General features: G+C 38.5%; 1 protein-coding gene across 1 annotated transcript in view; it reads right to left on the bottom strand.

The window, feature by feature from the left end:
- Positions 1–8363, bottom strand: part of otop1.2.L (otopetrin-1 gene 2 L homeolog) — a 40988-nt gene extending 32625 nt beyond the window's left edge. Inside the window, exons 1-3 of the mRNA XM_018268517.2 lie at positions 8307–8363; positions 7687–8074; positions 1353–1489 (exon numbers count right to left, since the gene is read on the bottom strand). Coding sequence (XP_018124006.1) covers positions 1353–1489; positions 7687–8041 — 492 coding nt within the window. The 5' untranslated portion in view covers positions 8042–8074; positions 8307–8363. The remainder of the gene's footprint in view (positions 1–1352; positions 1490–7686; positions 8075–8306) is intronic.
- Between the last annotated feature and the right edge of the window lie 5495 nt (positions 8364–13858).

Raw genomic sequence — 13858 nt, 5'->3', positions numbered from 1 at the left:
CCTTATTATCCTCCATATTTATAGCAATGCTGTATTCTACAGAGAAGATAATCATTCATATGAGTCTTTGCTTCAGTTTGGGATACAATCCGAGGGTACTGGCCCATGGAATGTTTGTCACCTGAGCTTAATCTCCCTCAGTGCGGGCAACAAAGCATCCAAAGTTTTCTTTCTACCGGCATTAAAGTAAATCGCATTGTTTAGTGAGGACCTCAAAATGTCCCAATGTACAATTATACTAAATCTGGCAATATACCTTAAGGTCTAATTGTTTGGAGAGCTCTCCAAACAACCAACCCTCTCACCAGTTTAGCTACCCATGCCAAATCAAGTTGATCTGATAGTTGGTCAGTGATCAGATTATACTGAAGGCTGGTCATACATACCTGTTTTGTGAGGTCCTCAAATAACTGGATATCTGCCCGATTTAGGCAGCCATGCACTGGGTCATATTGGGCGATCTGATTGTTTGTCTTGGGGCTATTAATTGAATCATACTGTGGGCATAGACAAGTCAGGCAAGCACCACATCAACCCACTGATGCAGCCTTCTTCTGATGGGATTTTCAAACTTGTCCAGTTTTTGGCTAGATATTGCTTAGGCAGGTCATCAGGAGGGCCTAATACACAGGCCAATAAGATGCAGATTTAGCGTGGACAGGCCAAATCAGCCTATGTATGCCCACCTTAATTTCTCTGTAACTGTCCCATTAACACTATATTCAATATCACAAGTAGTGATGGGCGAATTTCTCCAGTTTCGCTTCGTTGAAAAATTCACAAATTTCCTGCGAAATTCGTGAAATGGAGAGAAATTTGTGAAAGTCGAAAATTGATGCCTGCGTCAATTCTGGATGCGCGTCCAAACAGTCGCTCGCGTCAATTTTGCTGCCGGCATTAAAGTCAGTGGGCATCCGAATAGTATTGACACATGGCGATTTTGACGTAGGCGACTTTTCAGGCGCGCGTTCAAAATTTTTTGACGCATGCGAATTTTCGCATTCAAGGCCTTTTCAAGGCCTTTTCAAATTCAAGGCCTTCAATGCTAGGACTCATGGACACACATATATATAGGAGTAGAAGAATATTGCTGGGATATCAGAGTGGTGTCACTCAGGATGGAGGAACTGCCATAATGGGCAGGAGACCCTACCAAATAGAAAGGAGTTTGGAGTCCCATCAGTGGAACCTTGCACTGTGAATTATGGGTTTCTTCCTCTGATCGGGCATATTGATTTTAGCACTCTCAACTTACAGAAAGCCTTAGTTCTAAAAGTAGGGCTGTGTAAAATTCTTTAGGAAAAAACTAAATATATTTATACATAGAATATTCCCAATTTCCCTGTAAATACCTGAAAAGATGTGTGAATAAAATGAGCTACTGGATAAACAGCATCGGCCAATGGCATACAGTCTCGATAGCCAACAAAGTAGCCCAGATTCAAGGCGTCCATTGCAGTTGTGGTCAGGGCAAAGAAAGAAATACCACCTGCAAAAAATAAAGAACATCAATGTGTGCTTCGAATTAATGCCTAGGTCATCCAAATTAATATCTGTTAAAAGTAACAAATGGGATTCCGATTAGAGAGTGCGCCAAGCAAGAGGGCCCTTAGAATGAGGAATATAATTTTTTATGCTATTCCTCATCATAGGCCTATCAAAGATACAATGTATACTATTTAGACAGACTTCTTCCAGTTTTAGCTTGCAGCTAAAATCTGTGCCAGTGGCGTAACTAGATATTTCTGGGCCCCATAGCAATCTTTCAGCAATCTTTCAGTTTTGGGCCCCAAAATATTGGTAAGTTGACCGATTCTTACAAGATATATTACATTTGCAACCACAGAGTTTGCTTCCTCTGTAGTTAGGACACTGCCCTGTGTTGTAAATCTACATTTAAAGGGCATGTAAAGGCAAAAAATAAGATTTTTACTTTCTTTAATGAAAAAGAAACCTATCTCCAATATATTTTAATTAAAAAATGTGTACCGTTTTTATAAGAAACCTGACTGTATGCAGTGAAATTCTCCCTTCATTTACTGCTGTGGATAGGAATTGTCAGACGGTCCCTAACTGCTGAGCAGGGAAACAATCATACTTATGAACAGCAGGGGGAGCCCCGCCTTACTTCCCAGCCATGCAGAACTCAAGCAGCTTTGTTTATGACGATCCCTAAGCAGCTCAGACCACACTGAGCATGTGCACAGTCTTAGTCTTGCAAAGGTGTTTAATACAGAAAAAGAAATTTTTATCAGCTCAGGTAGTCCTATATCTAATTATTGAAAACGGGAAAAAGAAAGGAACAAAAAGTTCTCTAAATGTGCATTGAATGAAGATTCAAAGAAAGGTGAGAACAATCTTTTGACTCATTTGAGCTCACCCTTAAACTCTTTTGACCCAGGTGTATAAAGAACCCCGGGTCCTGCACATGAATTCAATCCCGCAATTGACTCAATCACGGCTTAATATGGAAAAAGCACTCACCGAACGTGCAGGGTGGCCCGGGTGCATCGCCCCGAACCCGTAGCTGGGGTGAGTGAGGAAATATGCAGAAAAACGGCAAGCACTCCTGGAGCCACTCGTAGGTAAAAACAGCTTTTATTCAGTCGGTTAAAACATGGAATCCTGACGCGTTTCGTATCTTACCGATACGTAGTCATAGGCATAATGAACAGAGCAACATATCGGCTTATTTAAGTTACTAAACCGGAAATGACATGTAAGATGACACTATATTTAAATCTCCATAGGTTTCTTTAGGTTTCTTTAACCATTTCACACGAAATGGTTAAAGAAACCTATGGAGATTTAAATATAGTGTCATCTTACATGTCATTTCCGGTTTAGTAACTTAAATAAGCCGATATGTTACTCTGTTCATTATGCCTATGACTACGTATCGGTAAGATACGAAACGCGTCAGGATTCCATGTTTTAACCGACTGAATAAAAGCTGTTTTTACCTACGAGTGGCTCCAGGAGTGCTTGCCGTTTTTCTGCATATTGCAAAGATGTTTAACAAAGTTACAAAATGGTGACCCCCTGTAGCCAACTTTGAAAGCATAAATTATTTGTTTGATTAGGCTTGTGGTGCAGTAAGTTCATGTTTATATTTAGTATACAAAATACAGCATTTCTAGCCTTATTCTATTTTAGACTTTACATGCCCTTTAATGGAAACTTTAGTTCTCATATAAAGCAAACAAAATGTGGTTGGAAGCTACATAAATATACTTGTAGTTCCTTTATGAGTCTGCAGGTCTCTCCTCACTGATATTAATATGGACAAAAAGATATGAATAAATATCCACTAATTTGCCCAGGTCATGTTGTCAAGTGGTGGACCCAACTGTGGTCCCTCAAATATGGTCTGTCCATGACCCAAAGCTGCCCATAGTCACCAAAAAATCCACAGGTGGCTGCTAGTACTACATGGCTAACTTCACCAGATAGTAAATGATCAAACTTTAAGCCTTTTAAGCAAATTAGTCCAATTTTTCTGTAAGAACATACTGTATAGATTTGCAGACAAAGAAGGTTATTTATCAAAGTCCGAATGCCAAAAACTTGAAAAATTCAAATTTTTCATGATTTATTAAACCCCAAGACTGCAAAAAGTCTGTATACGAAAATCCAGCATCTCAGAGCTGCTAATATATGCTATATAAGATATGAGAGGTCCCTATCCTACTTGGAAGTTTGTGTGGTCTGAGCTGGAATTAGCCCGAAAATCTGGCTATTTCAGACTTTTCAGGCAAAATTCCAAAAGATTCAGGCTTTTCGGGAAAAAGCCTGAAAAAAATCAAACGATTAGGGAAACAATTCCGAAAAAAAACTATGATTTGGATTTTTTTCTCTATTTTTTCCGTGTTTGTCCTATTAAATGGTGCTTTTTAAATAATAAATAAGGTCCAATTGTTGATTCTAGTTTGGTCGGACTTTTTTTATTTAAATAGTCAGAAAAATTCAGATTTTGATAAATAAGACCCCCAAGTTAGTTAATGCTGAGCACTGTATTCTCGGTTGGTCTCTGAATTTAGTCTTAGAGGAAATGCTTGAAACACAAAACACATCAGATTTATTGCTCCTGTTATACCAGGCTGAACTGCAACCTAGTAGAATAATACAGTAAGGGGCACATTTACTAAAGATCGAATATCGAGGGTTAATTAACCCTCGATATTCTATAGTCGATTTAAAATCCTTCGACTTCGAATATCGATTTTATGCAAATACTTCGATAGATCGATCGAAGTAAAAATCGTTCGATCGAACGATTAAATCCTTCGAATCGAACGATTCGAAGGATTTTAATTCATCGATCGAACAATTTTTATTCGATCCAAAATTGCTAGGAAAGCCTATGGGGACCTTCCCCATAGGCTAACATTGAATTCGGTAGGTTTTAGGTGGCGAACTAGGGGGTCGAAGTTTTTTTTAAAGAGACAGTACTTCGATTATCGAATGGTCGAATAGTCGAATGATTTTTAGTTTGAATCGTTCGAATCGAAGTCGAAGTCATAGTCGAAGGTCGAAGTAGCCCATTCGATGGTCGAAGTAGCCAAAAAAATCATTCGAAATTCGAAGTTTTTTTTTATTCGAATCCTTCACTCGAACTTAGTAAATGGGCCCCTAAGTAACGAATGGATAGGATGTATCTGCTTCCCGAATAATGAGCAACATCTATGATGGATTATGGGTTCTCTAAGCTTATCTACAGGCATCAGGCGCCGGGGACAAAGCTTTCCCAGATCAGAAAGATAAGAAATAACAGAGACATATATCTTCTCAGTAATATTGTCACTCTATTTCTGTGCTGGCATTCCTTATGGAATTGTCTCCCTGAATCAGTGGTACAGGCTGATACATTAGATAGCTTTAAGAAGGGGTTGGATGGTGTTTAGCAAGTGAGGGAATACAGGGATATGGGAGATAGCTCATAGCACAAGTTGATCCAGGGACTGGTCCCATTGCCATTTTGGAGTCAAGAAGGAATTTTTCCCCCTCTGAGGCAAATTGGAGAGGCTTCAAATGGGTTTTTGCCTTCCTCTGGATCAACTGGCAGTTAGGCAGGTTATATACAGACTTAAGGTTGAACTTGATGGACGTGTGTCTTTTTTCAACCTAAATTACTATGTTACTATGTATGCCAGGACACATCCCTCTGAACCTGAAATTTTGAAAAAAGAAAACACTAATATATTTTAATATTTCATCGCAATGTGCTGTTTTATGTCAAAATGGTCCAATATTGCACGTAGTTTGGGCCATATTCCTTCAAATAAAAAATGAATTGGAAAAAAACACATGCCCACAAATGACATTAGAATAAGATTCACATAGCCCTGTTGCTTAGCAAATGAGTTGCAAATGTAATTCTCAGCCCCTTGAGACGTTATTGTGTTAATCTTGATGCTGTTAATAATGTCCCAGTGTGTGCAATGATAAAGCTCTTGAATGTATCTCTTTATTGAAAGGTCAGATGAACTTATGTTCCATCAGGTGGTTTCTTTCCATTTCTCTCCGACTGAACTCAAGGCTTCATTTCAACTGCCCTAGTATCCATCCATAGATCTTTAAGTAATGGGATTCTAACGCAAACCATTTGAAGTAGAGCTTAAAGGGGAACTATCGCGAAGATGAAAATTTGATTTTCCGCTTATACTGTATCAGGACTAAAAATGAATAACATGGTCACTCTTCCATTAATTTCCCATTACTCCCCCATTGTTCCAAGGATTTCATAGAAACTAATAAGCATTCACTTCTTCAGCTTAAAGGGGGACTATAGCGAAAATGAGAATTTAATATAAGCTTCATCATACCGAAATAAGAAACTTTCTAAATACAATCAATTAAATATTCTGTGCCATTTCTGAAATAATCACTTTGGGGCACATTTACTAACCTCGAGTGAAGAATTCGAATGATAAAAAATTCGAATTTCGAAGTATTTTTTTGGGTACTTTGACCATCGAATGGGCCAAATTCGATCGAACTCGTTCGAATCGAATGATTCGAAAGATTCGAAGTAAAAATCGTTCAACTATTCGACCATTCGATAGTCGAAGTACTGTCTCTTTAAAAAATACTTCGACTTCATACTTTGCCACTTTAAACCTACCGAGCTGCAATGTTAGCCTATCGGGACCTTCCCAGCACATTTCTACGTTTTTTTTGATCGAATAAAAATCATTCGATCGATCGATTAAAATCCTTCAAATCGTTTGATTCGAAGGATTTAATCGTTCAAACGATTTTTATTCGATCGATCGAAGTATTTGCGCTAAATCCTTCGAATTCGAATATCGAATTCGAAGGATTTTTACTTCGAGGGTCGAATTCGAGGGTTTATTAACCCTCGAAATTCGACCCTTGATAAATCTGCCCCTCAATGATCAAACAACTGGTTGATCTGGCAAAGGGGTATGTAGCGTATGTCTTTCTCTAGATCAGTTTGCAGAAGATGAACTTCATAGGCTTGTGTTTTATTTATAGATCTCTTTCTGGCATATATACGACTAATTCACTTTTATAAACACTATACTTAAAGGGGTTGTTCACCTTTAAATTAACTTTGGTATGATGTAGAGAGTGATATTCTGAGTCAATTTGCAATTGGTTTTTATTTTTATAATTTGTGGTTTTTGAGTTATTTAGCTTTTTATTCAGCAGCTCTCCAGTTTGCAATTTCAAGCAAGCTGGTTGCTAGGGTCCAAATTTGAATAGGAGACTGGAATATGAATAGGAGAGGCCTGAATAGAAAGATGAGTAATAAAAAGTAACAATACATTTGACAGAGCATTTGTTTTTTATGTGGGGACCCTCCCATCCCCCCCCCATTTAAAAATTGTAAAGAGTTAGAAGCAAAAAGGCAAATGATCCAAAAAAACTATAAAGAGAAAAAATGAAGGGCAATTGAAAAGTTGCTAGGAATAGGGCATTCTTCTATAACACACTAAGGGGCGGATTTATCAAGGGTCGAATTTTAAAGTAATGGGAGATTTTTTTTTACTCCAATAACTTCTAAATTCGAATAAAAAAATGACCAACCGAAATTTATAAAAAAAAATCTGTTTTTTTTTTTGCTGGTGAATAGGCTGTCTTCCATCGTTCGAATCGAAGTAAGATCATATGCGATCCAATTAGATTCGAAGTATTTTCCTAAAAAAACGATTTTTCAAAGTCCACCAATTGAATTGGATTTTCTAATTTTTTTCACATTCGAATCTAATTTGGCCTATTCCCTAGTCAATGTACACAAAAATAGCTCGAATTTCTATTTTTTTTTTTTAATTCGAATTTTCAATTCAACCCTTGATAAATCAGCTCCTAAAAGTTAACTTAAAGTCAACATTATAAAAAAAAATTACTATTAGTTCTCAATTGAACAAGCTATTTTATTTAAGATATTATATATGCTCTCTCGATCTTAAAGTGGCAGTATAATTTTAAATTTAAAGCTGCCTATATGAAAGTGTAATGCAGCCTTCATATGAATAATGTAGAATGTAGAATATAGTAATTTTGTTTTTTTTACCACCTTCTCTTTTGCAACAAATCACTAATCATTTGAGCTGCCCCCCCCCTGTAAATAAGCAGGAGCTTTAACAGAGACAAATAAAGATAATGCAATAATAGAAACTACTTAGCCTTTAATTGTATATCTAACAACAAGATACTTACACCTTAACCACCGGGCTCCGGCGTGCACATCTTTCTCCTTCTGACCGGACTTCTTGGTGGAATTCCTGAGGATGTACCAGAGCATCCACAAGACCTGGATCAGCATTGGGATGATCAGGAATATCTTCAGGTCCTTTTCACTCACCCCAACAACTTGGATGGAACAAGCCAGCAGCAGGAAAAGGCCAATGATAAAAAAATTGATGCCATACTGACTACTGGAAACTTCGGAATGTTTGTAAATTTCTTCCAGAATCTCTTGTTCCATTTCCAGTTCTAGCTCCGGGGGCAAAGGCAGGTCACATACGGATCCCAGGGATTTTTCTTGCGGAATGGATTCTACTGTATTCTGCATTTTGGCAATCTTGATCACATACAGGAGAAACACCTGCAATATAGAGAGGCATTATGACATTTTTAGCGTTTTTCTTTTTGCAGCCCGTCCCTAAAAATCACAGTAATACATGGACATGAAATGAAAAATTAGTTTACAGTCAGAAAAGGCTCATGTCTTCAATTAAAAGCTGAAAACATGGACAGCTCCCGACAACTCTGCATAAATTACATAAAAAAAGACTCATTTATTAAAAATAGAAGAAATGTTTAAAAAAGACACCTACAGACTGTGCTTTGCCCTAGAAGAAATGAGACACTATTTCTCCAGAGTCTTTGCAGTTATGACAAGTCTGACTTACGCTTGATTTGCAATTGATGTTAAATAGGAGTGCTGGGAAACGTCAGCCGGGTGACTTCACTTGCAGGGGATAGGGTTGCACTCACACACTTCCATGCCTCGTCGTGAGAAGAGAATCTTTTTTTTTTCATTTGCTTTGTGAGTGTAATTAGCATACACAGGACTAGATAGAATTGCTGCAATCTGTTCTATAGAATGGGTGTCTCCATCCGCTAGGTTCCCCTTTTATTTCTGACAAATATAGAAAAGTAAAAAAGGTGGTTCACCTTTAAATTAACATTTAGTATATTATAGAATGGGCAGTTATAAGCAACTTTTCAATTGGTCTTCATAATTTATTCTTTATAGCTTTTCAATTATTTGCCTTCTTCTTCTGACTCTTTCCAGCTTTCTAATGGGGGGGGGTCACTGACCCCATCTAAAAACAAATGCTCTGTAAGGCTACAAATGTATTGTTATTGCTACTTTTTAATTGCTCGTCTTTCTAGTCAGACCCTCTCCTATTCATATTCCAGTCTCTTATTCAAATCAGTGCATGGTTGCTAGGAAAATTTGGACTCTTAAAGGAGAACTAAAGCTTAACTAAAGAAGAAGCTGGAAATGTTGTACATTATGTTTTGAGCTTCTGTACCAACCCAAGGAAACCACAGCCCTTTAGCAGTAAAGATCTGTGTCTCCAAAGATGCCCCAGTAGCTCCCCATCTTCTTTTCTGCTGATTCACTGCACATGCTCTGTGCTGCTGTCACTTACTGAGCTTAGGGACCCACTCACAATATACAGTACACATAGAATAGAAATGTCACAATATAAGGCTGATTAGTAATTAATACAGATAATTACTACATGGCAGCACAGAAACCAGTGCAATTAGCATCAGAATTTAATAATCAGCCCTGTAGCATCAGTTTATATTACAGACCAACCTCATTTTCTGCTTGATAATTAGTGACGACCCCTAAGCTTAGCTTCTCAACAGCTGCTCAGAGCCCACTGAGCATGTGAGTGTCACAGACACTTTCCAAGATGGTGACCCCCTGTGACAAGTTTGAAGTCCTGGATCATTGCTGCTATTGAGAAGCTGAAACTTTAGGCTGGTGCAATAAGTTCATTATATAAAATATGGCATTTTTAGCCATATTAATTTTTAGGGTTTAGTTCTCCTTTAATGCTCACTCCCTGGCAGGGGCAGTACTGCACTTACCCAGCATGCATTCTGTATTTTGGAGTACAGAGACCTGCTGCTAGGTTTCAAGGTGCAGTTTGCAAATGAACAAGGGTTGCACCAGATTTTTTCACTTTGCACCTTGCTGGGCTTGATTAATGACCTCCAATCCTGCATGTTGGGAGACCAAAGGCTAAAACTTGGAGTCTGTAGATCCTCAGATTTAATATAGATGAGTTATAAAAAGTAGCAATAACAATCATTTTGTATCAAACATTGCAAAAATTGGTGCACAATGCCAGTAATTGTACCATTATTAATCAAAAAAGAAGTGTCCAAAGCAAATAATAAAAGGGGGGGGGGGAATACTCACAGTTCACCCCAGTCCATGGGTGCAAAAAATCTGAAATAGCAAAACAATCACAATCATTTTGTAGCCTTACAGATCATTTGTTTTTAAGATTGGGTCAGTGACCCCCATTTGAAAGCTGGAAAGAAAAAGAAGTTAAATCATTAAAAAAGTATAAAAAAGAAAAATATTAAAACCAATTGAAAAGTTGCTTAGACTTAGCCATTCTATAACATACGAAAAATTAACTTAAAGGGGTTGTCCACTTTTAAATTAAATATTAATATGATGTAGAGAGTGATATTCTGAGACAATTTGCAATTGGTTTTCATTTTTTATTATATGTAGTTTTTGAGTTATTTAGCTTTTTATTCAGCAGCTCTCCATTTGGCAATTTCAAAAAGTTGCTTAGAACTGTCCATTCTATAAAATACTAAAAGTTCCCTTAAAGGTGAACCACCCCTTTAAGTGACACATTGACCAGTGGGCTGATTGGTAGGATTACTAGGCGGATATGTGGGCCCATGCAGTTCTGTATAAAAAACCTTTAACTCTTTAACTGCACCAGTTATCGACTGCTTGAGGTTGATCTGCCAATTGGGTGCAGTCAATGCTCAGATGATCATACTTTTTGGTCAGAAATGTAATCGCAGAACCCAAGTAAAATCTCCTTCTCTTGCAAAATTCCCTCTTCTCAGAAAAGCCTGCGTGGGAAGCACAGATAATCCCTCCAGGGATAATGTAGTAATGATAAGCCAGTATAAGAAGCCATGACCATGGTTAATTACTTGTCTCTTAGCACATTAGAATATGTCTTTGTACAAAGGGTTTTTTAATTTCTTAAAGGGATACTGTCATGGGAAAACATGTTTTTTTTTCAAAAATGCATCAGTTAATAGTGCTGCTCCAGCAGAATTCTGCACTGAAATCCATTTTTCAAAAGAGCAAACTGATTTTTTTTATATTTAACTTTGAAATCTGACATGGGGCTAGACATATTGTCAGTTTCCAAGCTGCCCCAGTCATGTAACTTGTGCTCTGATAAACTTTAGTCTCTCTTTACTGCTGTACTGCAAATTTGAGTTATATAACCCCCTTATAGGGTTGCCACCTTTTCTGCCAGTGCGGAGGCGGGGGGGCGGGCTGTGACATCAGGGGCATGGCCATGACACAGCGATCGGCGATTGGTCGATCGTCATGTCAATCATGCGGAATGCGGAAGTTTTGACCCGGACAGCCCGGTAATTTGAAGGGCAGGTGGCAACCCTACCCCCTCACTCCCCCCCCAGCAGCCTAACAACAGAACAATGGGAAGGTAACCTGATAGCAGCTCCCTAACACAAGATAACAGCTGCCTGATAGATAGATAGATAGATAGATAGATAGATAGATAGATAGATAGATAGATAGATAGATAGATAGAAGAACAGCACTCAATAGTAAAATTCAGGTCCCACTGCAACATATTCAGTTACATTGAGTAGGAGAAACAACAGCCTGCCAGAAAGCAGTTCCATCCTAAAGTGCTGGCTCTTTCTGAAAGCACATGACCAGGCAAAATGACCTGAGATGCACCTACTCACCAATATTACAACTAAAAGGAATGACATTGTACATGTTAGAGTGAATTATTTGCAGTGTAAACAGTGTAATTTAGAAATAAAAACTATACCATAAAAATCATGACAGAATCCCTTTAAGCTTTTTGAAGGGATAGTTTACCTTTATATTACCTTTTGGCACAATATTAAGATAATTTACAATTAGTCTTCCTTTTTCAATTCTTACTGTAATTTTATTGCTTAGCTTTTTTATTCCGCAGCTGAACAGTTTGGAGCAGCATTTTAGTTACCAGGGTCCAGTTTACCCCAGTGACCAGGCAGTGTTTTGAATGCAAAACTGGAATATGAATAAAAAGGAACCTGATACAATAACAATACAATTGTTGCTTCAGAAAGCATTGGTTTTCTTTGTCTGCCGAGCTCAGTGACCTCCCATTTGAAAGCTGGAAATAGGCAGAAGAGGATGACAAATATTTCATTGAGATCAAAATCAAGTCTCTATGAATAGAGTTATTGCAATACAGGTGAATTGTGTTTTATAGTTATTTAGGCATCTTGGGTTCCTTTACCATGGAGCTTACAATCTAAACATGATGCAAGAGTCATAGTGACTTATCCAAGGCCAATGTATTTCAATTTATTAGAGGTCGACCATTTAGTTATGGGTATTTGCAGATCTAACTTAGGTTTTATTTACTGGTACATATACATTTAGATTTGGGTCTTATGAAGCCTGGAAGCTTCCACCCTCTATATTAATTAATTAATAACCATCACTGTCTGTTATATCCATGCCCATCACTCATATTGGTGCTATAATCGAATGTCTGTCTGTGCTGTCATATTTCTGGTGTGAACAAAGACCAGGAACTAGTAAATAAGAATTTGTTGCATAGGGATGCTGTGGAAGTTTGCCCTAATAACACACAAATCTTATTTGGATAAACCAGAAATAGCCAACCAACGGCACTCCAGCTGCATACCTCCCAACATTATGGAAATAAAAAGAGGGACAAAAAAAATTGCTGCTCGTTGCAATTGACCATTTTTGTGGCCACACCCCCTAATTACCATGTTCATTTTACAAAATTTGGCAGGTTATGAAAGTTTGAACATATTTCTGTGCTTTTTTTCAGTTATTACAGTTTTGCTAATGAAGGTGAATTCCCCTTTAGGGCAGAGACAGACAGTCAGATTGGGGGAGATTAGTCTCCCAGCGACAAATCTAATCTCCCCGAACTGCCTTCGACTGTAAATCGCCGGCGGGATGGCACTCAGCGCACTTCGTTTTCCGAATTTGCCCGAAGTTGCCTTAGAAGGAAACTTTGGCGACTTCGGAAAACTTAGTGCTCCGAGCGCCATCCCCCGGCGATTTACATTCTAGCCAGCGGGAAGGCAGGAGAAGGCAGTTCAAGGAGATTAGTCGCTCTGATGAAGAGGAGATTTGTCGCTGGGCGACTAATCTCCCCAAATCTGAACGTGTGTCTCTCTGATGTGAGAGTCTAACTTTTCCCAAGGGACCTCCTTATCTAAATTACTTATTTGCTTATCTCAAAATTGTTACAAAGTATCTTATTTCCACCTGTTAGCTGTTCTGGGCTCTCTGCCAAAAGCCAATTAAATTAGAAACTTTGTTTCTTTTTCTGTCTGTTCAGTGCAGAGAAAGTCAGGACTTTCCAGTACAAGCACGGGACTGCGGTTTGAGCTGTCAGAAACGGGACTGTCCCACTGAAACAGGACAGTTGGGAGGTATGCTGCTGCTGATGCTGCGCTACAGACCATTGTGCTACATGTATTTCTGAGCATATATTGCCACCAAGTGGCTCTCACAGTGAAATGTAATTTCAAGGAATATGACTGTACTCAAAATGTATGTAGACAGTGGGGATAATTAACTAAGTGCAGTGCAAAAAAATGGTGCAAGTTAGCACTCTGCCCTTCCTATTGCTGATCTCTGTTCTGCAGTATGGAGCAGAGAGACATGCATTCCCACTATGAATACACTATGAATACATTGCTGCCTGCATTCTGCACTGATGGATTTATGATTCCCTTTAGGCTCCGTTTGCCCCTGCTGCAAGTTCATAGTGAATAAGCCCATGACTAAGTGCCCCTGGGGCACGAAACACATAGGGGCAGATTTACTAAAGGGCAAAATGGGCATCTCTTAAATTCGCCAGAAATCTAATCCGCAGGGACATCACTAATTTACTAACAGGTGTAGAGGACAAACCGCTAGCAAAAGAGTACATGAGTAACGATTCGCCACGTGAATTTTAGTTACTGGGAATGATTGTTACTAAAGTGCGAATTTTCCATAACGTTACCCCTTTCGCCAGAGTTTCCTTCGCCACCTTAGACCTGGCGAACTGATACGATGAAGCTTCATCCTCCTCATTCTTCT

Source organism: Xenopus laevis, chromosome 1L (assembly GCF_017654675.1).
Source record: "Xenopus laevis strain J_2021 chromosome 1L, Xenopus_laevis_v10.1, whole genome shotgun sequence".
Classification (NCBI taxonomy): Eukaryota; Metazoa; Chordata; class Amphibia; order Anura; family Pipidae; genus Xenopus; species Xenopus laevis.
This window is presented reverse-complemented; position numbering and strand designations above follow the sequence as displayed.